Below are 27,977 nucleotides of genomic sequence, written 5' to 3'. Positions count from 1 at the left end.
GCTGTCTGAATCTGACTTTGTTAAGAAATACTGAATCTTTGGGTACTGTCCTGCACAGAGTTTGATTTAAGCCCCGATCTTCTTCCTCTTCCCTGATAGAGACCTCTTCTTCCTCCAAAGGATTGGCTCATTACTGGAAGACTGAGGACGGATCTTCATCTCGGTAAAAGGAATGGAGAATTCATGGCCTTTCCACGGCTCCCAGTTCACCCCCTGAGAAAAGACCAAGGAATTTATTTTATTAAACCACCCAGACCAGGTGTTGGGAATCTACTACTGCTCCCCTCTAATACCATTTAACCCTCCAATAAACAGAGACACTATTGTTCACCAGATTTTGACTAATTATAATCAGTCTTCCACTACTAATAAAAATCCAGTCTCCATCAAGTTTGGAATACAACAGGACTGAGCCACGTTCAAGCCCAAAATAAGCCTATACAATGAGATGCACACCAAGGCATGCACTGAAAGCCAGGGTATAGGCTACATGAGACAGTAAGCCAGCATCCCAGTGTGGCTCCTAGTGAGCGTTCTCCTCAGAAATCAAGACAGCTCCACCTCAAGTATCTCTGCCCACAAGAATCAGGGGGCCATAAGCTCAAGTCCTCTGGATCCAGGGAGGACAGAGTAAGAGCTGTAAGTTTCCTTGTGGATCATTTTCCTTTCAAGTTAAGTTAGGATAGCCTGGGCAGTCTTTCCTGCTCCAAGGAGAGACATCCCCCCCCATGTGTATTCTCAAGGCTGGGGAGAGAGCTGATCACCAGATAGAGCTCTGCCACTCACCTCGCTGTGCTTGCTCTCCCCATATTTCCCATTGAGGTTGGCCAAGTGGCAGTTCTTGTACCACCACGCACCATGGTGTGTCAGAGCACAGTTGCTGAGAGCCACATCATTGTCTCTGTCCCACGTTGTGAACTTCCAGCCATTGTGGTAAGTCATTGCATCCCCTAAGGGAAGGGATGGAAGACATGAATAGGAATAGACTACAGTTGCTCAGCCTAAGGGCTTATACACCCTTCAGGCAGAACAGAGCAGGCCAGTTAGGGGAAAAGCAACAGCACAGCATGGGTCTGGACAATAATTTCTAAAGGGCTGCTATTAGACAGCATGTCCCAGGGCTAGATCCCCCCAACTGAAGGTCTAAATCTTATGGCAAGAGGATATTAAAGGGTAAGTGGAAGACTATGCACACAAAGGCAATGGGAAGGATTTGAGCAAACTCCCATCCTGAAAAAAAGCCACTTCCTTTGCACTTCTCAGCTGGGGAGCCCCAGAAGTTGATCCCCCATCAGACATGTTACCTCATGGAAATGCTTCCCAGTCTGCTTTTTCAGCTGGTGTTTCACTGGGTTACAGAGCCCCCTCTTCCCCATGAAAAAGCAATGCTTTCTCCTGTCTTCAGCAGGAGACAGGCCTGGGGGCATACTCGCCTCAATTTTCCCAGGAGGTACACACTTCTCTTTTCAAAGAGAACCACATCTGATCTAACTTGACATAATCATAAAATCATAGAATGCTTAAGAGTTGGAAGGGACCTTAAAGACCATCTGGTTCCAACCCCCCTGCCACGGGCTGGGACACCTTCCACTAGACCAGGTACTCAAAGCCCCATCCAACCTGGCCTTGAACACTTTCAAGGATGGGGCATCCACAACTTCCCTGGGCAACCTGTTCCAGTGTCTCACCACCCTGCCAGTAAAGAATTTCTTCCTGATATCTAATGAGCTCCCATGCTACTGGCAAAACAAATACACAGGTCCCAGCATTTGCTTCCCTGTGTGAAGCAGAGACAGGACAAGTACGAGCCACTCCTCACCAGCATTGCCTCTGTAATTCCCCACTGACAACCTGTATCTGTCCCTGCTTGACGCAACCTGGAAGAAGTCGTAGACAGCATAGACAGATTCGCTGGCTGTCCACAAATCCACCCGGAGCTCATAGCGGATGGGGCTGCTGCTTGTGAGATTGTGCAGTTTGTCAAGACCTAGAAGAAAGAAGAATTACTCTTAAAAGGAAAATCCTGTTCATCTTTGCAGTCCTAAGCTCTTGCCCTGTGGCCATTTTGGTTAGATCAGCTATTTCCTGCCTCCCTCCCTCCCTGCTTGATGCTGTCATGACATTTTGCCGAGTTTATTCTGTCTTATCTCATTTTTTGGCAAGAGACAGCAGTATCAGAACAAACAAACAGCCTAAACCAGGGCAAGACTGGCTGTAGTGCAACATTATTTTTCCAAGAACATCGAAAACTCCTGCTCCAAAGACTTTGACCTATTTAGTGCTGGATTCTCTGATCTACACAGAGTTCTCTAACAGAACAAGAGAGACAAAAAATGACCTAATACACCAAGTTCTGTGTAGTATCCTGGACTTTGCATTTTCATTAATCCAATTTCTTTATTTTTCTTCTCATAGCAACACACAAGCCTGAAATAAACCTTTCCAGATTTTGGCTTGCTCTGAGACTACTCCAAAGCCCAAACATGCCAGTGGAAAGACTTAGTGGGCCTTTAAGACCCCTCAATGCTTCACTGGCACTTCTAGGGAAGACACATAAGCTGACAATTCCAGACTGCAGGCTCAGAGGGTTGGATATTTCAGCATTTAGGTGCTTCTACAAAGCTAATCTTCAGCTCTTCACTCAATCACACCCTTGTACTGTACCAAGCCAGAATTCCCCAGTGGGATCTCCAAAGCCTTCCACATAATCTTTCCAGCGTTTGTAGAAGTCCAGCTCGCCAGTGCTCCGCCTCTGAAACACCTGCAAAGCAAAGATTGCTGCGTGAGAGTTCATGACAGGTTGAGGAGAGACAGGGAAGACGGAGGTGAGAAATGCTCATCCTGATTCAAACACAGACAAAATGGTGAAGCATTCAGGAACAGACAACTCTAGCAGGGTACACACAGGAATCCATTTCTATTTTTTGATTGCATAGAAGCACCTGGGGTGAATATTTGGTTGTGCAAACTTTACAGTTTACTCTCCACAAAAGCCTACGGACAGCACAAACCTAAGCATGATCTAAACACTTAGACAAAACAAGCTTAGGGACAAGATCCACGGAGACACACGGGTTTCTAAACTTCAACAAAATCAGAGGGACTCGAGTAGTAACGTGCAGCAATTTATTTCAGTGAATAAAGTCACTTATCACTGAAAATGAAAGGTGAAGAAGGGAATAAAGGTATTTTTATTTGGTCATTTAGGGAGGCAGCTATCAGAGAACCTCTGATTCACTCTTTCATGTTCATACACGTTCCTCACCTCAAAGCGTTTGTGCTTCTGCATCCAGATTCCCTTGAGCCACTCAACAGCTACTGTGTGGTCAGGGTCCAGGTGCATGCTCACAGCACCAGCACTTAAAATACTAATAGGCATCAGCTGAACTATGTTAACTGTCCATATATGTAACCTCATACTGTGGTCAGGATGAGATAATACAGCTTAGACAACTCATTATGAAAGGCAGTTAAGCTAAGCTGTACTACCTCATCTTAAGACAGGGCTGAATGTACCCTCATATACAACTCCCATGACCCAACTAGCAAGAGATAACACAATAAGCTGTCGTAACGCAGTCATTGCCCTCCATCAGCAATAATATAAGCCTCTGTGGCATTCACGACCTAACAATGAAAAAACCTTTGAGCTATTCAGCCTCCCACAGCATTCCTACTGACAGTCTGAGGGGGTACATCAGCATCCACCACCCTTCCTAAAACGTGCCACTCCATCAAGGCAGGAGCTGAAACACAGTAGTGCAGTAGAGCAAAGGGAGCCTCAACTAACACCAGTACCAGGTCCACTTGATTACATTTATATATAAAAAAAAAAAAAACAGAGAGGAGCAGAGAATCACTCACTATCCACCCGCCTCCATCAGTGGTCATGTCACAGTACACCTGTATCGGCCTGCTGCCATCCCCGTTCAGGTAAATAGTGTACATGCCGCTGGAGGCATTTCCGTTCTGCTGCATCTGGCTGCAGTCCGCGGGATACGGGTAGAGGAAGCTAACTGTGAGAACAGAGATGGCAAAAAACTTCACATCAGCAAAGCAGGCCATAGAGCTGGAGGAGACATTTCACACCCTTAGCAATCTCCTACGGACTACGGTACTGGAAGAGAAGTAAAGAAACCAGCAGCCCCCAACGTGCACTCACGTGGTGAGCTGCATCACCAAGTTGCTGCTGGCAGCCTTCCCGGCTGCCTGGGAGCTGGCCCATGGGTGGGCTCCCCAGAGGCTGGAAGAGATGCAGTCCTGGGTTGCAGCGAGAGCAGGAAGAGGAGCCCTTGTTTGTGAAGGTGGGAGTGTCAGTAAACAGGGACTAATTTCTCTGCATTTCAGAATTTGTCCACAACTGGCAGTCCCTGTGGGCACTGGCAGAGTACAAGAGGCTCCCACAGCAAGATGGCGTGAGCTTTTGTTTGATTTGCTGCCATTCTGGTGTACATTTCCTGACCTCTGAAAACAACCTGGGCAGCTAACCAATGCCACAACAGTACTTAAACTGCTGTGCCCTACCATTACTAGGATGGTGCAGAAAGACCTCTAGCGTACCATCATCTCTCCTGCCCACTGGCAGCTCACCAGGAGGCTTTGTCCCACACTTGGCTAGCAAGGTTTGCCAGCCGAACTGACCAGTGTGGGCAATCTTCATTCACACTATCCCATTGTGTTTCCAAGCCTCCAGATAGTGTAGCTTAGAATGGACTCCCAGCCAGGAGACACACCATTGACTCGCTAGATAGTTTGCTTGTGCAAACCAGCGCGTCTGTAGAACATGAATTCTATCTCTAACCTCTACCATAAAGCACAACAGTTGCAGAGCACAGGGAAAAGTGCAACAACCAAGGCCAAATCCTACCTGTTGAGAAGGTACTGTCTGTCTTTTTGCTCTGGCGATCTCCTTTATAGGCCATCACAAAGATGGTATACCTCACTCCTTGTTCCAGTCCTTCCAGCACAAACCGTTGTTCACTAGGACTCAGCTGTACTTCCTGCCAAATAAAACACATCAAAGGTCAATCCAATTCTGAACAGTATTTAGCTTTTCTGGACCACAGTGTCTCATACTCCGTATGTATTTACAGGCTTTTCTTGTAGAGTTCAGACAGGCACATTCACTGTATATCCTTGAAACATGGAGTCCATCTCCTCAGAAGGAAGATTTAGGGCAAGGTCTCAAGACACACTGTTAGGACACTGAGGACTCTCTATCCTGGTGAGTGCTGCCCTTCCAGGTAACATCAAGTTAGAAAAGAGAAGTGAAGAGGCAAACATGTTCTCTGCACCTGGAAATGTGTTGGGAAGAGGTGTTCCACTGTCACAGAGTTCCTCCATAGCTTCTACTCAAGACAGCAGCATATCTCCTTACTTAAGCTCTCTGTCCCTGAGCTCTGGATAGCATAAATTCCCCGTCAAAATTGTTTTTCTGTAGACCGTATACCCACAAGACCCAACTGGCAGAGCCCATAATTACAGGGCTTATTTCAGTGGGGTCTGCAGGGCTGAGGAATTCTCTGTACCTTGCTTATGCCATCTCGACCCTGGTAGGTCAGAGCATAGCCATCAATGTGTGCTGCAGGAGGAGTCCAGGTAACCACACCAGTAGAATGAGTCACATCTGATACATGGAGGTTCTTGGGAGGATCAATCTCTATTAAAAAAGAAAAGAAAATTCAAGTCCCATTGCATGAATTAAAGACAGCAACTGCAGTGCAGGGCTTGGGCTGAGCTTTCAATGCCTGATTCTGTGAACTGGGAACTACTGAAGTCACCCAGTAACCTTCACAGCTAGCAAGAAGCAGCAGAAGCCTAGATCAAACATGGCAAGGTCTGCTACAGATCTGGTTTGGAATGTTTTGTGAGCCCTGCGATTGGCTCAACTGCACAGGGCCCAGGAGTTCCTGACATGTCTGCCTGAGAAGTCTCCATCAGGCTCATCTCTGAGGAGCATTCAGAGATGGGTCAGGTTTGGGGGTCTATGTCCCAGTCCTGGAGCACAGATGGCCCTAGTGTGGTCCGCTGAGAGCTCCTACCCCTTTTTTCCCTACTGCAGATGAAGAATGACTTCACAGGCTTTATTGTTGCCATGCTTCAGCCTTCTTTAATAAATGCAGGAATATAAAGAAACCCACCACTTTACAGTTTAGCCTGTGCTGTGTATGGGACACCAGCTCCTTCACTGACATCAAAGGCTTAGCCAGACTTTTCCTGTGCAGTCAGACTGCCCAAATACAGCATGAGGAGACGAACAGAATTATTTTTAAGCAATGCCAGTTCACAGCAATTGTCAAAAAGCATCTGTGTTATGAGATACCCACAGCAGGGCTGCAGAGCTTCCCTCAGGATAAAAGCAATTTCTAAAGTTCAGTTGGAAGTAACAGAAATGGAAGAAGTCTCTCCCTACTTCTCATCCTGTGCTTGCTATATTCTGGTGTTTTGGGAAAACCTTAAAGAAAACAATTTAAGGAGTAGGTTTGTCTGGCTTTCCAAGTTTTAGAAAGAAGGTTCTTGGTGGGCAGTGCTGGCCTTCAGGGAAGAGTGCTCCAACCCTGAAGTACATCTGAGTTTACAGCAAACTATAACTGAATATTTCATCTCAATTCCTTGCTCTTCCATAGACCTCCCTGGGGGACTACAGGCATGACATTTAACTTGTACGTTGATTCAGTTCTTCTCCATATAAACCAGACAACAACACTTCATAGACCTTGAAGAGTGCTATGAGGATAATCATAACAACAATTATAATGCATCTGTGAAATATTAGAGTTGTGAAAAGGCCATGGAAGAAGACAAGGCCAAGCTATGTCTGTCTTAGATAAACGAGAAGAGTGGAGCATTGAGGCTTCTCCCAGGAAACGCTGCACTCCTTGTGTATAAGGTTACCACTTAAAACAGAGACAAAGGCAGAGAAGAAGAAATCAAAACACTGAATATAAAAACAGGGACAGTAACAACATTCACAAAGCATGTTGTTTAAAACACTGGCTATTCATTATAACTGAAGACCACCTTTCACTATGCTCCAAGAGAAGCATTAGTTCATTATCTAATGAACTCATGCTTCATTTGGGAGACCACTAAACGATTGCTTAAAGTAAAACAACGCAGAAATCTTCTCAGAGTAGCTCATCACATGTATACCTCCCGCTGGACAGAAGAGGGAGCTAAAACGTACCAAATCCATCACAAGAAGCAAGGGATCGGAAGGGCAAACAGAGAGTCCTAGTTTCACAGCACTGATCTTGAAGACCAGTCAGCAGTTTCCTTGGATGCAGAAGACCACCACACAACAGCTCCCTGCCACAGCCGGTTTGAATGGTAGGGAATAATGAGTCATCACCTTGAGTAAGAAGATTTATTTTTCCCCCTCAGAACTTGTATTATTTTAGCAGAGGTGTCATCACTTTTGGAAATATAACAACAACAACAAAAAAAGACACCACACCCCATGGGTTTTTTTGTGCAGATATTTCAAGAATATCCCTACTAATGCTGAACACATTCCCTCTCCCAGCAGTTTCACTTCATGTGAAATTTCCAGGTGTCTCTATTTTCATTCCAATTCCAAAAAAACCCAACATTTCAGTTTGCTGAAACTCTCCTTGCATTTCCAGTTCCAGACAGGTTCAGCCTTTTGGCCTTAAGAGATCTCCACTTGTCCCCATCAGCTGCCCTCAACCTCTGTAAGCACTGGGGAACTGCTTGGCATCTTGCCCTAAATCCAAGCTTCAACTGTTTTATCTCACACCAGCTTGATTCGTAAACTAGGAAAAGTACATTAGCAAGGCCAATGGATATGGAGTGACCCTGAAATGTTCCCAGTACACTATAATCCTTATGGTTGACTAAACAGGACAGATTTAAGTCTGCTTGGCAATCTCCTAGGACCAGTCTAAGGTCACGAGTCCAAGGGAAGACCATTATTTTCAATTCTCCCCAATTCTAAAATGGTTTAACTTCGGTTGTTAAACCTCTGTTATCATTAGGCTTGATAGCAACACATGAAGCACTGCGTGCTTTTGATTAAAAACTACCAAAATAAGCTGGGTACCATCCACTGTCATTACTCCTGTATTACGACATCTGCCGCTTCTCTAACAGTAGTCTCTGTTATGGTAATCTATACTCAAACACTTGAAGATCTACAGTGGTAAAGTCATTCTGGAGATTCATTACCCACTAATGCAAAGAGAGACGATGAAATGTAAAATAACAAGGGAGTAGGGTCCTTCTATCCCGTTTCACTTCCCTCCTGCCCACAATTACCTGTCAGCGTGTCAATGCTCACTCTCTTACTCTCCTTGCTTCCCAGCTCTGCCCAGAGATGGATGGTGTACTTCATGCCTGGTTTCAGTCCTGTCAGGGTGGTAACACTCCTGTCCTTCTCCACTTCTATTTCCTTGGTGTCCCCATCAGCAGAAGTGTAGCTCACCATATACCTATCTATGGGAGCCTGGATTCTATCCCAGGAGATGGTGACTGTGTCTTCTGTCACTTGGTCAGTTACCAGATTCTTTGGGCTGTCCATTTCTAAGAAATAAAGTGCAGAGTAGAAAAAGCAGGTAACTAAAAGACAAACATGTTCCCCTTAAAACTTTTGCTTTCAAAAGCCACATGATCCTACCCTCAGGAAGACAAGGATGACATGGACTAACTCATCTGTAGCTTTACTGGATCTCAGTGGCTAATCATCATGCTTGCTATTGACAATGAGAACAGAAATAAGACAAGATAAGTCACTGAGGCACAGCCATGTTCATACAGAGGCCTCAGGAGTAAAATATCAAGCAGAGATACAGGGAAGAATGATTGTGTAGAAGAAGATCCAACTGAAATTTAAGGTTCATAAGAATTTAGGTCTGACGCAGCCTCAAGAGAGATTCATTAGACCAGTTACTTGGGAGTATGCATGGTCCTGGAGTCCTCGCCAACGCTGGGTACAATGAAGCAAAGAAAAAGATGCGGGACTGAGGCAGCACCAACACTCAACACACCCACACCAACACAAGACAAACCGGTGTCTAGTATATGCTCTGTGATAGGTAAGAAGAAAACAGGACAGAAATGAGATCACCTCTGCAACACAGCGCCATGTAGAAGCACAAAGATTCTCTGGAATACCTGTCACTGCCTCAGTGCTGATCCTCTTGCTCTGCCAGGTTCCTTTCTCTGCCCAGAGGAAGATGACATATTCAATGCCAGGTTTCAGTCCTGTCAGAGTCGTGGTAGTCTCGTTCTTTCCCACTTCTATCTCCTCTGTGTCACCATCAACAGAGGTATAGTTCACCATGTACCTATCTATGAGAGCCTGGACCCTGTCCCAGTAGATGGTAGCTGTGTCTTCTGTCACTTGGTCAGTCACCAGGTGAGCCGGGCTGTCAATTTCTGCAGGGACAGTTAAAAGTGAGGAACACAGGCTGTCATGGTCAGGCTGTACTGTGACACTCCTTCCCCTCAAGGGCTTTACCAGTTTCTTCCTTTTTCAAGTCCTATTTCTGATCACACATTGATTGGACCTGCAAAGTTGGGAGGTATCAAGGTCTGAGGTGATTTGACTGGGGTCTTTCATCCTTTAATTCTTACAGAAGCTTTCCAAGAGAACAGCACAGCCAGTCCTGACCTGGACAGAAGAGAGCCCTTGCAAAGCAAGATATTGTTACTTTCTTATTTTCTCACGGTCGCAAGCCTCTGAAGCTCACATAGGTGTCATCTGTCCGGAAAGTGAGAGAATAATCAAAGCTCCTCTGTTAAGAGACAGGGCAACCCAGGTATGCATTTACTCATCTTCCTTCAGCAAGTACCTGACCTAGAGTATGGGTCTCGTAAACACTTTCAACAGCTTGCAATAGGTTCAGACATTCAGCTTTATGATGTTGTAACAAACCAGTAACCTTCACACTGGGCAGATCACTACACCTTCTGAACCAGTACTAGCCTCACAAAGGAAAGAAAGTCCTGGTAAGAACAACTAAGGAACAAGGATTAATCATTCTATTGCAAGAAAAGGCATCCTGCATACTCTTAATCTCTCTGCCCTTCAATTTCTTCATCTGCAAAAAGGAACTGAGCATTTCCCTATTCCATGATGAAGGATAAATAATTAACCAACTAAAATAAAACAAGACTACACAAATAAGAGACACTGCTGCAAGGGCTTCATTTTCCCTAACACCTATTAATAATCACAACACAGCCCATTTGTAGTATATATAGGTAATTAGAATCTCTCTGATTAGTTGAAGAAGTTTCACCACAAGATGCACTAACATGAAGACTCGATTTGTTAAGCCTGAATCTCCCTCTGCTATGAAAACTGCGTTGTGATGGACTTACTCGGTGTCAAGGCAAAGCTGGGCTGTAACTTACACTCTTAAACTTCTGTACCCGGCAAGATCATGGAGCAGATCCTCCCGGAAACTATTCCAAGGCACATGGAAAATAAGGAGGTGATTGGTGACAGCCATCATGGCTTCACTAAGGGCAAATTGTGCCTGACAAATTTGGTGGTCTTCTATGATGGCATTACAGCATTGGCGGATAAGGGAAGAGCCACTGACGTCATCTACCTGGACTTGTGCAAAGCATTTGAGACCATTCCACACGACATCCTGGTCTCTAAATTGGAGAGACGTGGATTTGACGGATGGACCACTCAGTGGATAAGCAACTGGATGGACGGTCACACTCAAAGAGTTACAGTCAACAACTCCATGTCCAAGGGGTGAGCAGTGACAAGTGGTGTTCCCCAGGGGTGAGTACTGGGACTGGTACTGTTTAACATCTTTGTTGGCACCATGGATGTTGGGATTGAGTGCATTCTCAGCAAGTCTGCTGACAACACTAAGCTGTGTGGAGCACTCGACATGCTGGAGGGAAGGGATGCCATCCAGAGGAACCTGGACAGGCTGGAGAGGTGGGCCTGTGCAAAGCTCATGAAGTTCACCAAGGCCAAGTGCAAGGTCCTGCACATGGGTTGGGGCAAACCCATGCACAAATACAGGCTGGGTGGAACCTTTGCCCACCATATCCTTGGCTGCATCAGAAGTGTGGCCAGCAGTCAAGGGAGGTGATTCTGCCCCTCTACTCCACTCTCGTGAGACCCCACCTGGAGTACTGCATCCAGCTCTGGAGTCACCAACATAAGAAGGACATGGACCTGTTGGAGCACGTCCAGAGGAGGGCCACGAGGATGACCCGAGGGCCGGAGCACCTCTCCTATGAGGAGAGGCTGAGAGAATTGAGGCTGTTCAGCCTGGAGAAGAGAAGGCTCCAGGGGGATCTTATTGTGGCCTTCCAGTACCTAAAGGGGGCCTACAGGAGAGCTGGGGAAGGACTTTTTACTGGGGCATGTAGCAATAGGACGAGGGGGAATGGCTTTAAACTGGAAGAGGGCAGGTTCAGATTAAACATTGGGGAGAAATTTTTTACTTTGAGGGTGGTAAGGCACTGGAACAGGTTGCCCAGAGAAGTTGTTGAGGCCCCATTCCTGGAGGTGTTCAAGGCCAGGCTGGATGTGGCCTTGGGCAACCTGGTCTAGTGGGAGGTGTCCCTGCCCATGGCAGGGGGGTTGGAACTCGATGATCTTCAAGGTCCCTTCTGACCTAAACCATTCTATGATTCTATGACTTTTTTTCAGGATGTGTAGGACAAGAGGTACTGGTTTTAAACTGGAAGAAGGTAGATTGAGATATTAGGAAGAAATTTTTCACTATGAGGGTGGTGAGGCACTGGAACAAATTGCCCAGTGAAGTTGTGGATGCCCCATCCCTGGGAGTGTTCAAGGCCAGGTTGGATGGGGCTTTGAGTAACCTGGTCTAGTGGGAGGTGTCCCTGTCTATGGCAGAGGGGTTGGAACTAGATGATCTATAAGGTCCCTTCCAACCTAAACCATTCTATAACTCAGCCTATTGCCCTCTTACCTGTCACAGCCTCAGTGCTGGCCCTCTTGCTCTGTTGTTCTCCCTTTTCTGCCCAGATGTAAATGATGTACTCCATGCCTGGCTTCAGTCCTGCCAACGTAGTGACATTTTTGTCTTTCTCCACCTCTCTCTCCTCTGTGTCCCCACTAGCCGAGGTGTAGTTCACTCTGTATCTGTCTATTGAAGCCTGGACTTTGTTCCAGGAAACAGTAATTGCATTTTCTGTCACTTGGTCAGTCAACAGCTTAGTTGGGCTGTCAATTTCTGTAAGCAAAAGTTGCAATGATTAGAAGTTTTATATAATGCTATGGTAATCACAGTGGTCTAAAGACACAGACAACACAAGTTTTATAGGCAGAGGTAGTATGTTTTATTAGACTATCAAATATATTTGCACAAACAGATGACCTTTGGGAAATTATTCTATGCCCAAAGACCTAAAAAGGGCTTGCGTGTCCAAAAGCTTGCTTGTTTTATTCCCCAGCTCAAACAGGTAAATCTAATAGAAGTTTCGTCTTTAGCTACAAACCATACTACGATCATGCAGTGTAAATAACTGACACTTAAGCGGGTCCCATTGGATATCACTATTTGTGGCCCCAAATCATTTTGTACTGTTGGATACAGGGCAAGGTAGATAAAACAAGGGGGATCACCACTTGCAAGTCCTACCATTCTTGATGCATTGGTATGCAGACGTAATGTCAGTGCCAAGGTGGCCGAGGCTTGGCAGGGCCAGTCAGCCCTCTGCCCCTGTGCTGGGTGAGCTGGGCTGTTGATTTCTGCAGGAACAGTTAGGAGTGAAGAACACGGGTTGTCCCAGTGAAGCTACACTTACTATTTCCCCTCAAGGGCCCAGCCAATTTCTTCCACTTCTCATTCTTTATTTCTTATCAAGAATACACCTGAACTACAAAGCTGGGAGGTGCCCAGTTCTGAGGTATTTCAGCTGGGGTCTAGGTCTCCTCCTCACAGCTACAACAGCAGTGCTCTTTGCTGGCAACAATAGCACAGCTGACCCTGCGCAGGCAGAGGAAAGCCCGTGCAGAATATGATGTTACTGTCTCTTGCTTTCTGAAGATCACCGCCTCTTGTCTGGGTTGCCCTGGGAATTAACACCCCCAAAAAAACCTGCCTGCTCAGAATCTGTCTGGAGTGCAGCTCTCCTGGGACGAGATTATTTCATACTAAAGCAAAACTTCCTACCTGTCACAGCTTTGGTGTCTGCTGGGCTCCCCTCTCTGCTCAGAGGCTGGTGGTGTACTTTTGGCTTGGCTTCGCTACTGTCAGAGCAGTGACGGACGCTCTTGTCTTTCCCCATCTCCATGTTCTTTGTGTCCCCAACAGTTGTGTTGTAACTCACCAAGTACCTGTCTATCAGAGGCCAAACCCTGTTCTAGGAAATTGTGACTGTGTCTTTTGTCAGCCATCTGGCCACTATGTGGACACTATGCTGGCAGTTTCTTAAGAGAAGGTCTGAATGTAAAGAAGCAAGCAAACACACTAGCAAGAACTATGTTCAGACTCTCCACTAGAAAAAAAAAAGCCACTTTCAATCTCCTCCCATTATTGCAATCCTTCCCTTGCCCTTTTCACAGGCAGAAACATGACGCTAGACTTCACGAGCCTTAAGCCAATATCACAAAGCAGCCTACAGGAATGTGGCCCTTCAAGGACAACACAGCAGCCTATGCGGAGAACACGTTTTTTTTTGTGGTGGGTTTTTGTGTTTTTTTTCCCCACAGACTGCTAAATACATCTCAGTAGCCTGAGCAATGAAGGACTTGCAGATGCTTCCCAAATTATTGGAACAGCATTTCTTATTCTGGCTTATTCTGCTAAAGGCGCTAAACTCCAGGGCACAAATGCACAACCATCTGGCAGCCACACTGTAATTTACCACACACCAGCTTAGCTGCACTATGATTTACCGCATATCAGCTATGGTAAAAGTTGTGATTTTCCACCTGTGTGTACTAATCTTACCTCTTTTGTGAGATGAAAATACATTAATTTTCATTTTAGTGAAATATGCTTAAGCTCATTTCTGTCACCCTAGAGTGGTACGTACTGGGAACATCTATTTGAATAATCACAGCTCAGCTAGTTAGCAGTACAAGATGCTCACCTGTGGCAAGAAAATCAAGTGAATGATTTTCTTGTGTGATATGAAAATCAAGCGATACAAATATCAAGTTTGTTCTTCAGCTGTAATTGCATTGCAGCTGACTACGGGCTGTGCCTGTATGCATATGCAGTGCATTTAACTCCTTAACTCCCTGGGTGGTCCAGGAGCTTCCCAGCCAGTCACCTGTATCAGTGAGAACATGAGCTGGCTTGAGACAATGGACCAACTTGAAAGTAGGTGACTGACTGATCTTTATAATTAAGCATTTGACTGATCCTTACAAATCCCCTCTGGGTGGGAATTTCAGACAGTCCTACGAATTCCCAGAGTCAGCTCCTGTTTTATCTAGTCCAATTTATATGCTTAAATGTGTTGGTTAGCATTCTGAGTGGAGCATCCCAAATGCTCCCCTAGGTAATTTCTACTGCAGAAGTACAGAATGCACGTAGAGAAGACATTTGTAAATCATGAGCAGAAACTGCTCCTGTATACACAGCCACATTAGACCACGGCTGGCTGGATTATAAGAACTGAGCAAAACAGCGGTTCAAGGCATCTCCCAACCTAGCTGCAGACCCTGCCACAAGCATCCTTCCAGTGGAGATTCCCACCATCAAGGGACAGTGACCAAATGTCCTGTTCGGAGATTTGATTCTCGCCTTATCCCATGATCCCAATAAATTTTGTTTTCCTTTTTAACAAACACTTTGTCATGACTGTCTGTACAAAGTGTGTAAGAGCCCCCTGACCTGTTGGGAAAGGCCACAAGTCACCCCCCAAAAAAACCCAAACTTGGAGGTGGTTTATGGCATTTTAAAGGCAAGGCATGAATTACATATTCCAGTTATGAGGCTTTAATTTTGGCTGTGTTTCACTGCTCTCTGCACCAATAGTAACTGGTGCCTTGCCATAGGGCCTGTCAACAACAGAACTCAAAATAGAGAATCTTCAAGCTGAGCTGGAGACCTGGTCAGCCACACTAGCAAGAATGACGTGATTTTTTTTTTGCCTCACTAAAAACCTGTGCAAAGCAGAAGCAGCTTTACAAAACCAAGTAAAATTGATGAAGGAGTTTTGAAACTCAAACTCAGCTCCCCTGCTGCTGCTACAACTTACTTGTCACAGCTCTGGTGCTTGCCTTCTTGCTCCGTTGGGGTCCCTTCTCTGCCCAGATGTGGATGACATATTCCATGCCTGGCTTCAGATCCAGTAAGGTGATAATGTCATTTTCACTCCCCACCTCTATTTCCTTGGTGTCCCCATCAGCTGAGGTGTATCTCACCATGTACCTGTCTATGGGAGCCTCAACTTTATTCCATGAGACAGTGGCTGTGTCTTCTGTCACTTGGTCAGTTGCCACATTGGTTGGGCTATCAACTCCTAAGAGAACATTTCAAAGTGCAGGATTAGGAAACTCCAGCTGAATTAAACCACTACAATACCCATCACGACACATGCACATTTCTTTCATTTTTGCCTTGCTGCTTAGACCAGCTAAAACAGTCACCTAGGTTTCCCCTACAGCCCCTCAAGACAGGCATCCATGAGAAACCAGCATAGTCAAAGTGAGGAGAAAGCAGGACTGTTCTACCACTACTTTTTGCAGGAAGAGCTTGCAGGCTACCTGCCTCACCTTCCATGGGTACCAACTTGAGAATAACATTCTCCTTTGCCCTCCTCACAGCACTAAGTATAGGCCCCATCCCTTCTCTGCCTCCAGTGCCAGCCATTTGTTGCTCTTCCTTTTCTGCCTATTCTGCAGACCTGTCTCTCAGACTCCCCCAGGGCCTCTGCTATTTTAGGTGATGAATCAGAGTTTAGTGGTAGCAATAGCTGGTATTTGTCTCAGCCAAAGCTCCTAAGTTCTAGGGGTTACATAGGAATATGAGCAAGATGACTCACTGTGGATTTGTTTTTCCTTTCTAAGAAGTTTTGCAGCCCGCAGGTCTGTGAGGAACAGCTTGAAAACACAAGCAAAGGGCGTTCCAAATAATCAGAGTCTACGCAAGGAAGAAGAGCAGCCTTACAACAGCAGTGTAGGCACTGTAAGTTTTGTTGGTTTAAATCAATTTTCTTTCAATAGAACAATTTACAAGACAACCCCAGGAATATCAAGCCTGATTTGGGATTTTTCAGTCTTTGGACACAGCATGACTACGCTTTTGTAAGAGAGCTGAATTTCAGAGTTTACAGAATCTTACAGGTAGAATGACAGTTCAAAATTCTTCAAGGTCTTCTTTCAATATAATAGCTCAAAAATATTCTGCCATGTTTTTGAAGAGCTTGAAGCATCAATTAACCAACAGGGTTTCCAGATCTGCTTTAACATTCAGGTCTGGAATGCCTAAGATGCCAGTTACAAGAAAAATAACGGCCAAGTAGCAGTAGCATCTGCCAGGCCTTCTGAGCTGTACTGGGCACACAGTCAGAGCAGAATTCAGTTTAAAGATCCTTCTGTGCTCTCTCTGTGCTGGAGATGACTACGTCTGACTCGGGCTCTGTTACAAGGTAAAGCAGTCTAAAGCTTCAACCTCTAAGGGCCAGTAAGTAGATGAAGCCTCTTCAGTCCCTTCACATGTAAGAGGCGAAGACTCAAGCTACCACAGAAATGCCAGGGCTGTGCCACTGTGCAGCCCACTGGACAAGCACAACTTCACCTCCATGGGGGCAGGTGTATCAGACCACGTAGTGGGTTGGGACAATAGCCCCCAGTGGAAATGCAAGCCTGGCAATGCTGTGCTAATCTGCTTCTCAGTCCAACTCTTCTGTTCAGTCCGGTGAACAGAAAAATAATGCTGGAGCCAGGCAATGCTGTAAGGAAGAACTTGTCCTCTTCCTTACTTCTCCTGGGCTCAGAGACCAGACAAATCAGTAGCAGCCTAGTAGCTGCGAGGCAGTCAGCGGCAGCTGCCCAGAGGATCTGCGAGGAAGGGCCATACCCAGGTGGCAAATCGTGTGTGCTAGGTTTAAGCGAGGTCATCCTGTCAATGATCTAGTTAGGGAGGTCATGAACCAGCACACTTTGAGTTATTTACTACTGGACGTAGCTCTGAGCTCGTTTGCGGGTTGTTGCTACACACAGAAGCCAGCTTACTATGCTTACCCTATGTCTGGCTGGACCCTGAAGTTATTTTAAGTTTAAAAACAAGGCAAAAGACTGAGCTAGGGCTAGGTTTAGTGTTTAATATACGACATAGACAAGCTTAAACAAGACATAAGCAGACCTGATGGCAAGTCATGCATGAAGAAACAGCCAACTGTGCACTTTTCATGCTGTGATCCTGACAGATCTGTCCCCAAATGCTGTAGTAACATCACTATCATTAAAAACACTTTCCACTTACCAGTCCTACCACTCACTAGGGATGGTTTCCCCTCTGTATTGTCTTTCACAGGTATGACAGTGACCTCGTACTCTGTGCCAGGTTTCAGGCCTACAAAGAGTAAAAGGCAGCATTATAAGCAATTAGGGAAGACCGTAATTTTTCTTGAAGAAATCTATTTTGTTTAGTCTAGCCAGTTCTTGGTTTGTAGCAGAAAGGAACTTAAAGTTTAGATTTCTATCTAACTTCCTTTTGTCTTCAGAATGCCTTGGTAGCACTTTTGGCCCAGGCTTGCCATAAGGGCATACACTGACATACACAGTAAGCGGGGATTTCCTTAACATGAGTGTTATCAGCTCTGAAATAGAATATAATTTATTCTTAACAAGTATAGAATTAAAGCTGAATGAATATGCCTTGAAACTTGCTATCCACAGAGCACAGAAGCTTTCTCCTTGTGGACACGCCCATTATTATGGGATAGGGGAACCCCAATAGACCTCACCCTGGCTTACAGCAGGCATGAGGTAAAGGAGAACTGGCCATCCATACACAAGAGAAGAATTGTCTCAGGACTATGGTCTGACAATCAATCACTCCTGACACTTCTCCCTGCCCTTGCCCGGTATGGAATACCCACAAGTACTCACCAGTCATGATGTGTCTGCTCTTAGGGTCATTGCTTTTGGGCACCACGACCTGCTTCTCATCCATCTCCACCAGGGACCTGAACTTCAGCCTGTAATAATCCACATCTGTTGGTGGGTTCTCCCACTCCACTTCCAGGGAGTGCTCCATCTCCTCCGTCACCCAGATGGCACCGAGTGCAGACAGGGCTGGGAAGGACAGCAGAGGGCCATGAGGAAGCAGGATGAGCACCAAAAGGTGAACATAATATAGAAAATTGCTAAACAGCCCCGCTCCCTCCCCAGTTGCCTGCTGTGACACCCAAGACATTTTCCTGAGCCAAACTGAAGAGTTAAGCAAGTACAGCACAATCATTATTTCAACAGGCTTAGTTTTATCCATGGTAACACTCCAACTCAAGAGTTTTCTGGCTCTCAGCTCCCACCTGTTGTGCTAGAAGTAAGAAAAATGTCAAAATAACCAAACTTTCCACTGCTTTTGCCAAGTGCAAGCAGACAGCATACTATCAGCTGCTAACAAAATAGCATTTCAGTTCGAGAGAGAGAGAAAGAATGTGTCAAATACGCAGTCCTTCCATACCCGTCTCCTAACCTCAGTAGCATCAGGCTCATTCAGTCCTAGGAAGAGACTATGAGAAAAACTCAGTGCTGCAGGCATGTTTGGCAAATTAGTACCTAGGAATGACATCCTGCCTACTTTAATGTCCCTTCTGCATCCAGCTGAACAGTACATTATTCTTAATAACATGCTGGCCTTATCTTGCATGCTTCCATTCCTGCTTCTTGCAGTAGGCAATGTTATGGACTCCCTGGAATTCAGGAGTGTCAACGCAAGTAGGCTTTGGACAAGATAAAGTGAGAGATAGGAAATTTGCAATACGTTGAGCCCCAATGATACGTATCTGTAAACAATTTCTCCAGAAGAGAACAACGGCAAAAAAATGCAGCTGAGACTGGCAGGAGAAAGTGCTCTCCAACACTCAAACAGGATGTTACAAAGCCAAACAATTCACTCCACTTGTTTGAATCTAACTTTAAAGATCTACAACTTCTGACTGTGAAGAAAAAAACTGCCTGCTCCTACCTGTACTTGCTTCTAGATACTTGGGCTCACTGGCAATCCCCTTCTTCACATGACGAAGCGTGACATTATATGTTGTGCCAGGGAGGAGACCCACAATCTCATAGCTGAGCTGCCCCTTGGGCACATGGACTCGTTTCACCAATGTCTCATACCCTACTGGATAGTAGCTAATGAGGTAATCATCCACATCAATCATTTGATCCCAGCTGACAGCCAGAGAGTTCTCTGTGGAGTTCAGCAGCTGCAGGTTCTGAGGAGCAAGCACTAGAAGACAAACAAAGAAAAACATTGTAATCAGGATGACATCTTAGCATTTATTCCAGGGCTTGCACAGCCAAACAAGAAATTTTTTCAAACCTATTTTGACTACAGAGAGAACACAAAACTGGAACTCACAGTCTGTGATCACCTTGGATTTGTCCACTTCTTTCTGCCCAACAGCATAACATTAAATCCAAAAGAATATTGCAATCAGTAACAAAGACAATAGTTTCCTGGACTCTTCTTTCCAGCTTCTAAACCCGCACTGGCACAAGGAAAACTCTCTCATAAAGCTGTCCCTTACAATGCCTCTAGGAAGAAAGTAAAGCCAAAACCTTCTTTTCATATCACTGTCAGAGTTTTGAAATTTGAAATAAAATGTCAACTGGTCCCTAGAACTGAGGAACACAGCTCCTCCACGGCAGAGGTACAAAACCAAGCTTTTATGCTGATGGAAACTTACACTTGGTGCCTGGAGGAGACCTGGGAAAATCTGTGACACATAATAAATTTCAGGACACCAACAGTGCCTTAACCTTTTTGCCACAAGACAGACAGCTCATCCGTGTCTTGAAGCAGCCCTTGAAAGCAATCATGTAGAGCATCTGTCAGAAAGCTTACCTAATTTTAATTACAAGTAAGCACATCATTAACTAATCAAACCGTCTATCAGCTGTATTTCATTAGCAAGGCACTAACCAATAGCAAAACGTAGGTAGCAAGTGCCTGTAAAAAGGCTTGCATCAGCAACATTAGGTGAGATAACACCCTGAGATTCTTCTCACTTGAAAGGCAGCATTCATTCCATTGTATAATTCACAGCTCTCAGGAAATTCCATCCTCAATATGTGCATGCCATTGCTTTTGATGAAAACTTTGAACAAAATGTGAGAACATTCAGCCTGCCTCTCCTTGTGATATAGAAGCTGGATTTAAATAATCCAGCTTTGCAGTAAAATAATAAAGAACCTAAATACATATGGTGTAGTTTCTCCCTTGTCAAAGCATAGTTCAGAAGAGGATTGTATCTGGCTCTCTGAAGAGGAGAGATGTGGCACAAGAAACCAGTATCATCAGTTTAGGATAATGCCTAGGGCAGTTTGTGTTTCTGAGCAGGACGTTTTCACAAGGGGTTCTTGCAAAAGCAGTGACTCTGTAGCCCAGGGAGATCTATTTTTGCAATGTGCATTTTGCTCTGCCCTGAGATGCACCAGAGCCATCTTCTCCAGCCAACGTGATGAACCCAAGCACTTCAGGACTTTGCAAAGACACACCTGGTAAAGGCCAGGGGAAGTGGCCCTGTGAAGGGGAAGGAGGCACTGCCTAGACTTGGTTACCCTTGAAAACCTCCTCCTCTTGCTCTCTGACAGCAGAGGACCTCCTAGCCTGAAGCAAAAGGGTTGATCACAGACAAGTACTAATTGGTGAGGTCAAAAAGGAGGATGGGTAGTTGTGGGCTGTGCCAGAGCCCATCTTGCATTCTGCTCGCTCTCATCAATCTCTCCCCATCAAGCAGCTTCTCCTCCGGAAGCCGGCTGAGGCTCTAATGGCCGAAGCAAGCAGGAAATGAGCCGCACATGTATAGATCCAGCATTGGGCTGAGAGCTCACACGGGGGCTTGTTGCAAACGCTGGCTCCCCTGGGAACAGCAGAGTCCCTCTTTATTTTCCTTTCCATTTTCTTAACTACAGCATCAACACACAGACTTCCTGGTTAAACTAATACTGTGCTGAGATACCAAACAACGGGTTTTGTGGATACCCTTGTTTTAAACTGCTGGTTTATTCATCTTCAAATATCCCACAGTGCTATTTTGGAGTGCCAGTAAACAAAGTCCAGAAAGAGCACAGGCAAATACCTGCTGTTCAATGTGTCCTTGTCCTCTAGTTCTCCTTCACAAGGAATTGCAAGACATTAATTATACTGTTGCATGCTTGATAGTAACTTCTAGATGTTCAGATGTTCCAGTTACCATGGCAATATACAACAAAATATGTCATTTCATGATCCGAGACATAAAAACCATAGGAGTAGTAATAATAAATAAATAAAAACCATGCTCAGTGTATATCTCGCAGAACGCAGAAATCTAATCCAAATTGGAACATAAAAGGCAATTTGACAGCTATGGGAGAGGAGTGCTTGGCTACAGATGCTGAGACAGGAACCATTTGCCTTTGGCCTTAAAACAGTTATGCAGGAGTGGAGGTGTGGTGCTTAGAAACAGTAGCAAAATGGATTGTGCAATATGCATTAATTCTGTAGTGCTCGCTCACTCGGATACTCAGAGAACAGAGGCCACTTTTACAGCCTGTAAAACAGCTGCAGAGGTATAAGGAAGAAGATCTCTGAATACTGTGGAAGGATAAGGAGGAGTGAATTTTTGACACAGAGCTCTCTCTTGGATGAAGAATTTCAGCTGATAATCTTTTAAAATAAAAGATCTCTAAGCAGATAGGTCAGGCCTGAGAGGGGAGGGATGATCCAGAGCAGAAAAGACCTGCCAGTAAGGTCACTGCAAACCCCTGCTGAGCGATACCTGGTGCTCACTGTGTGGCTGTTACCTACTTCTCCTTCCTGAGGAGCTGTGAAAGATTAGACTAAGCAGTGACACACTGAGAAGGAAAGGCGGCATCCAGGGTAAAAGGCTGAGTGCTGAAGCCTGGTGTATCACCTTGCGGTTATAGGGATATTACAGGTTTTTCAGAATAGGCACCAAGCTATCCAGCATTAAACAGAAATTGCTGGACACACACCTCAAGGAAAGCTCAGCCAGGTCTTCTCCCAGGCAAATCCTACTGCCTTGTAACAAAGCAGGATGAGGGAGAGTTTCCCAACGACTTCATTTCGAAGGGAGGTTATTTAAAGGATTTACGCATCCTTTGTCTCACAGGTTTTACCAGATCGGCTACCTTATTGGCAAACAACACACACTGCACCAAACATGATTTTTACCTTCTATTGTCTCGTCTGTATGTCAAGAGACAGACTCTGGCTCCCTTTTTAATTCAGGCTCCATACCCAATTTTGCTCTCTCATAGAATGGTTTAGGTTGGAAGGGATCTAATAGGTCATCTAGTTCCAACCCCCCTGCCATGGGCTGGGACACCTCCCACTAGACCAGGTTGCCCAAGGCCACATCCAGCCTGGCCTTGAACACCTCCAGGGATGGGGCCTCAACGACTTCTCTGGGCAACCTGTTCCAGTGCCTTACCACCCTCAAAGTAAAAATTTTCTCCCTAATGTCTAATCTGAATCTGCCCTCTTCCAGTTTAAAGCCATTCCCCCTCGTCCTATCACTACATGCCCCAGTAAAAAGTCCTTCCCCAGCTCTCCTGTAGGCCCCCTTTAGGTACTGGAAGGCCGCAATAAGATCTCCCCAGAGCCTTCTCTTCTCCAGGCTGAACAGCCTCAGTTCTCTCAGCCTCTCCTCATAGGAGAGGTGCTCCGGCCCTCGGGTCATCCTCGTGGCCCTCCTCTGGACGTGCTCCAACAGGTCCATGTCCTTCTTATGTTGGTGACTCCAGAGCTGGATGCAGTACTCCAGGTGGGGTCTCACGAGAGTGGAGTAGAGGGGCAGAATCACCTCCCTTGACCTGCTGGCCACACTTCTGATGCAGCCAAGGATACGGTTGGCCTTCTGGGTTGCAAGCACACATTGCCGGCTCATGTTGAGCTTCTCATCAACCAACACCCCCAAGTCCTTCTCAGGTCAGATCTCAATCCATTCTCCACCCAGCCTGCCTTTGTACTGGGGATTGCCCTGACCCACGTGCAGGACCTTGCACTTGGCCTTGGTGAACTTCATGAGCTTCGCACAGGCCCACCTCTCCAGCCTGTCCAGGTCCCTCTGGATGGGATCCCTTCCGTCCAGCATGTCGAGTGCTCCACACAGCTTAGTGTTGTCAGCAAAGTTGCTGAGGAGGCACTCAACCCCACTGATCATGTTGCCAACAAAGATGTTAAACAGTACCAGTCCCAGTACTGGCCCCTGGGGAACACAACTCATCACTGCTCACCTCTTGGACATGGAGTTATTGACCGTAAGTCTCTGAGTGCGACTGTCCAGCCAGTTCCGTATCCACCAAATCGCCCATCCGTCAAATCCACGTCTCTCCAATTTAGAGACCAGGATGTCGTGTGGAATGGTCTCAAATGCTTTGCACAAGTCCAGGTAGATGACGTCAGTGGCTCTTCCCTTATCTGCCAATGCTGTAATGCCATCATAGAAGACCACCAAATTTGTCAGGCACAATTTGCCCTTAGTGAAGCCATGATGGCTGTCACCAATCACCTCCTTATTTTCCATGTGCCTTGGCATAGTTTCCAGGAGGATCTGGTCCATGATCTTGCTGGGCACAGAGGTGAGACTGACTGGCCTGTAGTTCCCCAGGTCTTCCTGTTTTCCCTTTTCAAAAATGGGGGTTATGTTCACACTTTTCCAGTCAGTGGGAATTTCACTGGAGTGCCACAACTTCTCAAATATGATGGTTAGTGGCTTAGCAACTTCATCTGCCATTTCCCTCAGGATCTGTGGATGCATCTCATCAGGTCCCATGGACTAGTGTACTTTCAGGTTCCTTAAATGGTCTCGAACCTGATTTTCTTCTGCAGTGGGCAGTTCTTCATTCTCCTAGTCCCTGCCTTTGCCTTCTGCAACTTGGGTGGTGTAGCTAGAGCACTTGCCGGTGAAGACTGAGGCAAAAAAGTCACTGAATACCTCAGCCTTGTCCATATCCTGGGTGACCAGGTCTCCTGTTTCCTTCCAGAAAGGGCCCACATTTTCTCTAGTCTTCCTTTTATCACTAATGTACCTGTAGAAGCTTTTATTGTTGCCCTTGATGTCACTGGCCAGATTTAATTCTATCTGAGCTTTAGCTTTCCTAACCTGATCTCTGGCTGCTCGGACAATTTCTCTGTATTCCTCCCAGGCTAACTGTCCTTGCTTCCACCTTCTGCAGGCTTCCTTTTTGTGTTTGAGTTTGTCCAGGAGCTCCTTTTTCATCCATGCAGGCCTCCTGGTGTTTTTTCCCAACTTCCTCTTTGTTGGGATGCATCATCCCTGAGCTTGGAGGAGGTGATCCTTGATTAACCAGCTCCTCTTCCCCCTCTTCCCTCCAGGGCTTTATCCTATGATACTTCACCAAGGAGATCCCTGAAGAGGCCACAGTCTACTCTCCTGAAGTCCAGGGTCATGAGTTTGCTGTGCGCCCTCCTCGCTGCCCTGAGGATCTTGAACTCCACCATTTCATGGTCACTGCAGCCAAGGCTGCCCTTGGGCTTCACATTTCCTTGTTGGTGAAAGCAAGGTCCAGCATAGCACCTCTCCTCATTGGCTCCTCTGTCACTTGGAGAAGGAAGTTATCATCGACGCATTCCAGGAACCTCCTGGATTACTTATACCCTGCTGTGCTGTCCCACCAACAGATATCAGGGTGACTGAAGTCCCCCATGAGGACCAGAGCTTGTGAACATGAGGCTGCTCCAATCTGTCTATAGAGGGCTTTGTCCACTTGGTTTTCCTGGTTGGATGGCCTGTAGCAGACCCCCACTGTAACATCACCTGTCACTGCCGTCCCTTTAATCCTGACCCATAATCTCTCTGTCGGCTCCTCATACATCCCCAGGCAGAGCTCCATGTACTCCAGCTGGTCATTGACATAGAGGGCAACACCCCCTCCTTGTCTCCCCTGCCTGTCCTTCCTAAAGAGCCTGTATCCTTCCATTCCAACACCCCAGTCACAGGAGCCATCCAACCATGTCTCTGTGATCCTAATCAGATCATTGCCCTGCAGGCATGCATGTCTCTCACTCCTCTTGTTCATTCCCCATGCTACATGCGTTTGCATAGAGGCATTTCAGATGGGCCCCCCATGAAGCTGGCTGGAGAGGCTGGAATTCCCTTGTGTTGCACTCCAGGTGCTCTCCTGCTGACCTGCCATCCTTCTCCAGGCTCTGGGTACGTATTGCTGGCACTGGCATCAAACTGACAGGAGCGGGATGGAGTGAGGTTCCCCTGGCAGTTACCCCTGGTGCCCACATGAAACAACAGCAGTGGATAATGGTCAGTGGACTGTACGAGGCTTGGTAGTCTCTCAGCGACATCCCTAATATGAGCCCCTGGTAAGCAGCACACCTCTAGAGAGTGTGTCAGGTCAGCAAATGGGTGCCTCCGTACCCCTCAGAAGAAAGTCACCTATTACTATCACTCATCACCTTTTCTTAGTTGCACTGGTTGTTATATGGGGAGCAGATCGGGCTGCCTCACTCAGCTCCAGCACCTCTCCTGATGTGACTGGTCTATCCTCTATCCTCTTCAGTCTGCTGAGTGGTGAAGCGGTTCTGCAAGGGCACCTCAGGCTTCTGGAAAAGTCTCTTCCCCCTGCTGGTCTTTGCTCTTGCAAGCTTCCATTCTTCTGCATTATTGGCCCCCCTCCCTTCTGTGTGTGCTGGTGGGGGAGTTTTTGGTTTCTTTCTCCTTCAGCTGTTACACACAGGCTTGTGCTAGCATTAACTTTAACTGCGTTCCCACCTTTCCCCAATTCAGAAATGTTTTCCAAGCAATTCTTGAAGACAAGAACCAGCCAGCAATCTCTGACCCAACAGGAACTCAGAGAGGAACATGGTAACCCCAGGCCTGGCTTACCTATAAGATTAACCACATTTTCATGGGACATAGAGAGGGAAACTCAGAATGAAAGAAAGAAGGGAGAAATAACTCACAGGCATGTCTTACCCTGGGAGCAGTCGAGGCCAAAGAAGCCATCATGACAATAGCACTCTCCTGTGTCACAGAACCCATTGCCACTGCAGTCCCTGGGACATCGTTTCTCACTGCAGTCCTCTCCGACGAACTCCTTGTAGCACTGGCAGACCCCTTTGGCTGTGTCACAGATCCCGTTGCTGCTGCAGTTCTCCGCACAGAGCTGCTGGCTGCAGTCCTCACCGAAGTAAGGCTCATCACAGACACACTTCCCACCATCGCAGCGCCCATGGTCGTTGCAGTGGTTGGGGCAGGTGGGACGGGAGCAGTCACTGCCCTCCCAGCCCTCGGCACACTTACACTTGCAAGTCTCATAGAGGAAAGTCCCATGGCCACTGCAGTGCGAGACACCTGGGCAGATCAGCACCAGGATGCACAACAGCAAGAGTGACACAGAGATGAGAGAAAATAAATTAAAAAAAAAAGAAAAAGAAAAATATTAGGAACATAGCAATGGACAGATAGTGCAAAGGTGTGTTCAAGGTCATTAAAGGGAAAGCATAAATATCACTAGAAAATATGGGCTGAAAAAGACCTGAAGAAATCACCTTGTCCATCTATCACAGGTCCAAGGAGAGACCAGCTCCACCTTTGCTTTTCCCAACACATTTGTCCATAGTTGGCAGGAATGAAGGTTCCACAACCACCCCAGAGAGTCAATTAGAAAGCTTTTCACAGCCTCTGACCTGAATCTTCCTGGCTGTAACTTAAGCTCACCATTTCTCACCACAGTTGTTTATAAAGATGGAGAGCACATATCCTCATCTGCTATACACCTGTATTTTTCTACATGCCTACATAGCAAAGACTTAGCACTTCTCCCTGCCTCCATTTCCCAGACAACATCTTAGAGGACTGTGTGGTATAAAACTTTGATCACAGGCAGAGCCAGTGGCCACCACAAAACATCATCATCATAAACTCTGCTCTTAGTCAGTTATCAAGGAGGAAATAAAAAGACAAATTCTCAACAACTGCAAAATTCTGGAGGCAAAAATGAGAAAGGAAAGATGGCAACAAGTGCCTCCCTCATCTCCCACCCTCCTCTCCCCCAGAAATTCCTCCATTGAATCCTTCCATCTATGTGAAACCCAGGAACTATTCCCTTCCACTTCTGGGAGATACCTGGGGAGACTTCCCCTGTGATGGTTCCAGAAATGGTACGTACTACCACATTTTGGGACCTTCAGATTTCCTTTCACATCGTAACAAACAGACCACCATCCCATCTGTAGGAGTTGAGCATTTTACTCACAGAGTACCCCCATAACCTTGACAAATGGGTTCCAAACCCCAAATCACGGCACTAAATAGGCTGTATCTGGGATGTAAGAACAGATACTGGAATTGTTACTTACCTTGGCTTCCCCCACAGCACTTCTGAGGGCTGCAAACTTCTCTCAGCTCTGCCATCTCTTTCTCAAGCTTCTCCATCCTCTCAAGCAGACCCTTAACGTGGGTTTCACATTCCCCTTTGGGGGTATGCACATGGATGTTGTGCCTAAAGATTATGTTCTGCTCTTCGTTTTCCTCAGACTCCCCAGGATCTAGCTGCACCCCACTGTTGTCTTCCTGCTGTAATGGATCTGCTTCCACCTTAATCTGAGAGGGTGTGGGCAGATCAATCTTGTAGGAGTGGCTGAAGGATATTCTTTGACCATCGCTGGTGCAGTTGTGAGATGCAGGTTGTTGAACGGCAGATGTCTGAAGAGCACAGCACAGCAATACTCCCACTGGGAAAGCAAGCCAGCTCTGGAAATCCATCTGGTAGGCTTTCAGAGGCAGCACTGACCCCACAAACAGCAGAGCTGCTTTCAAGAAGAGCAAAAGCGTAAGTATGA

The 27,977-nt window shown here is 46.2% G+C and overlaps 1 protein-coding gene across 1 annotated transcript; it reads right to left on the bottom strand.

The window, feature by feature from the left end:
• Nucleotides 1–8: 8 nt before the first annotated feature.
• TNN (tenascin N) lies at nucleotides 9–27,900 on the bottom strand (the record flags this gene model as incomplete). Its single annotated transcript, XM_082483760.1, has 16 exons — nucleotides 9–213; nucleotides 787–950; nucleotides 1,820–1,987; nucleotides 2,665–2,761; nucleotides 3,865–4,016; nucleotides 4,868–5,000; nucleotides 5,529–5,659; nucleotides 8,278–8,541; nucleotides 9,133–9,396; nucleotides 11,931–12,194; nucleotides 15,175–15,438; nucleotides 17,403–17,492; nucleotides 18,032–18,217; nucleotides 19,113–19,376; nucleotides 26,110–26,487; nucleotides 27,495–27,900. 16 exons carry the CDS (start codon nucleotides 27,898–27,900, stop codon nucleotides 67–69), a joined length of 3,372 nt encoding a protein of 1,123 aa, XP_082339886.1. The 3' UTR covers nucleotides 9–66.
• Nucleotides 27,901–27,977: the final 77 nt, after the last annotated feature.

The sequence above is a fragment of the Vanellus vanellus genome (assembly GCF_965231255.1).
Source record: "Vanellus vanellus genome assembly, chromosome: 5".
In the NCBI taxonomy this organism is placed as follows: Eukaryota; Metazoa; Chordata; class Aves; order Charadriiformes; family Charadriidae; genus Vanellus; species Vanellus vanellus.
The sequence above is the reverse complement of the archived record's forward strand: the minus strand, read 5'-3'. Positions and strand labels throughout refer to the sequence as shown.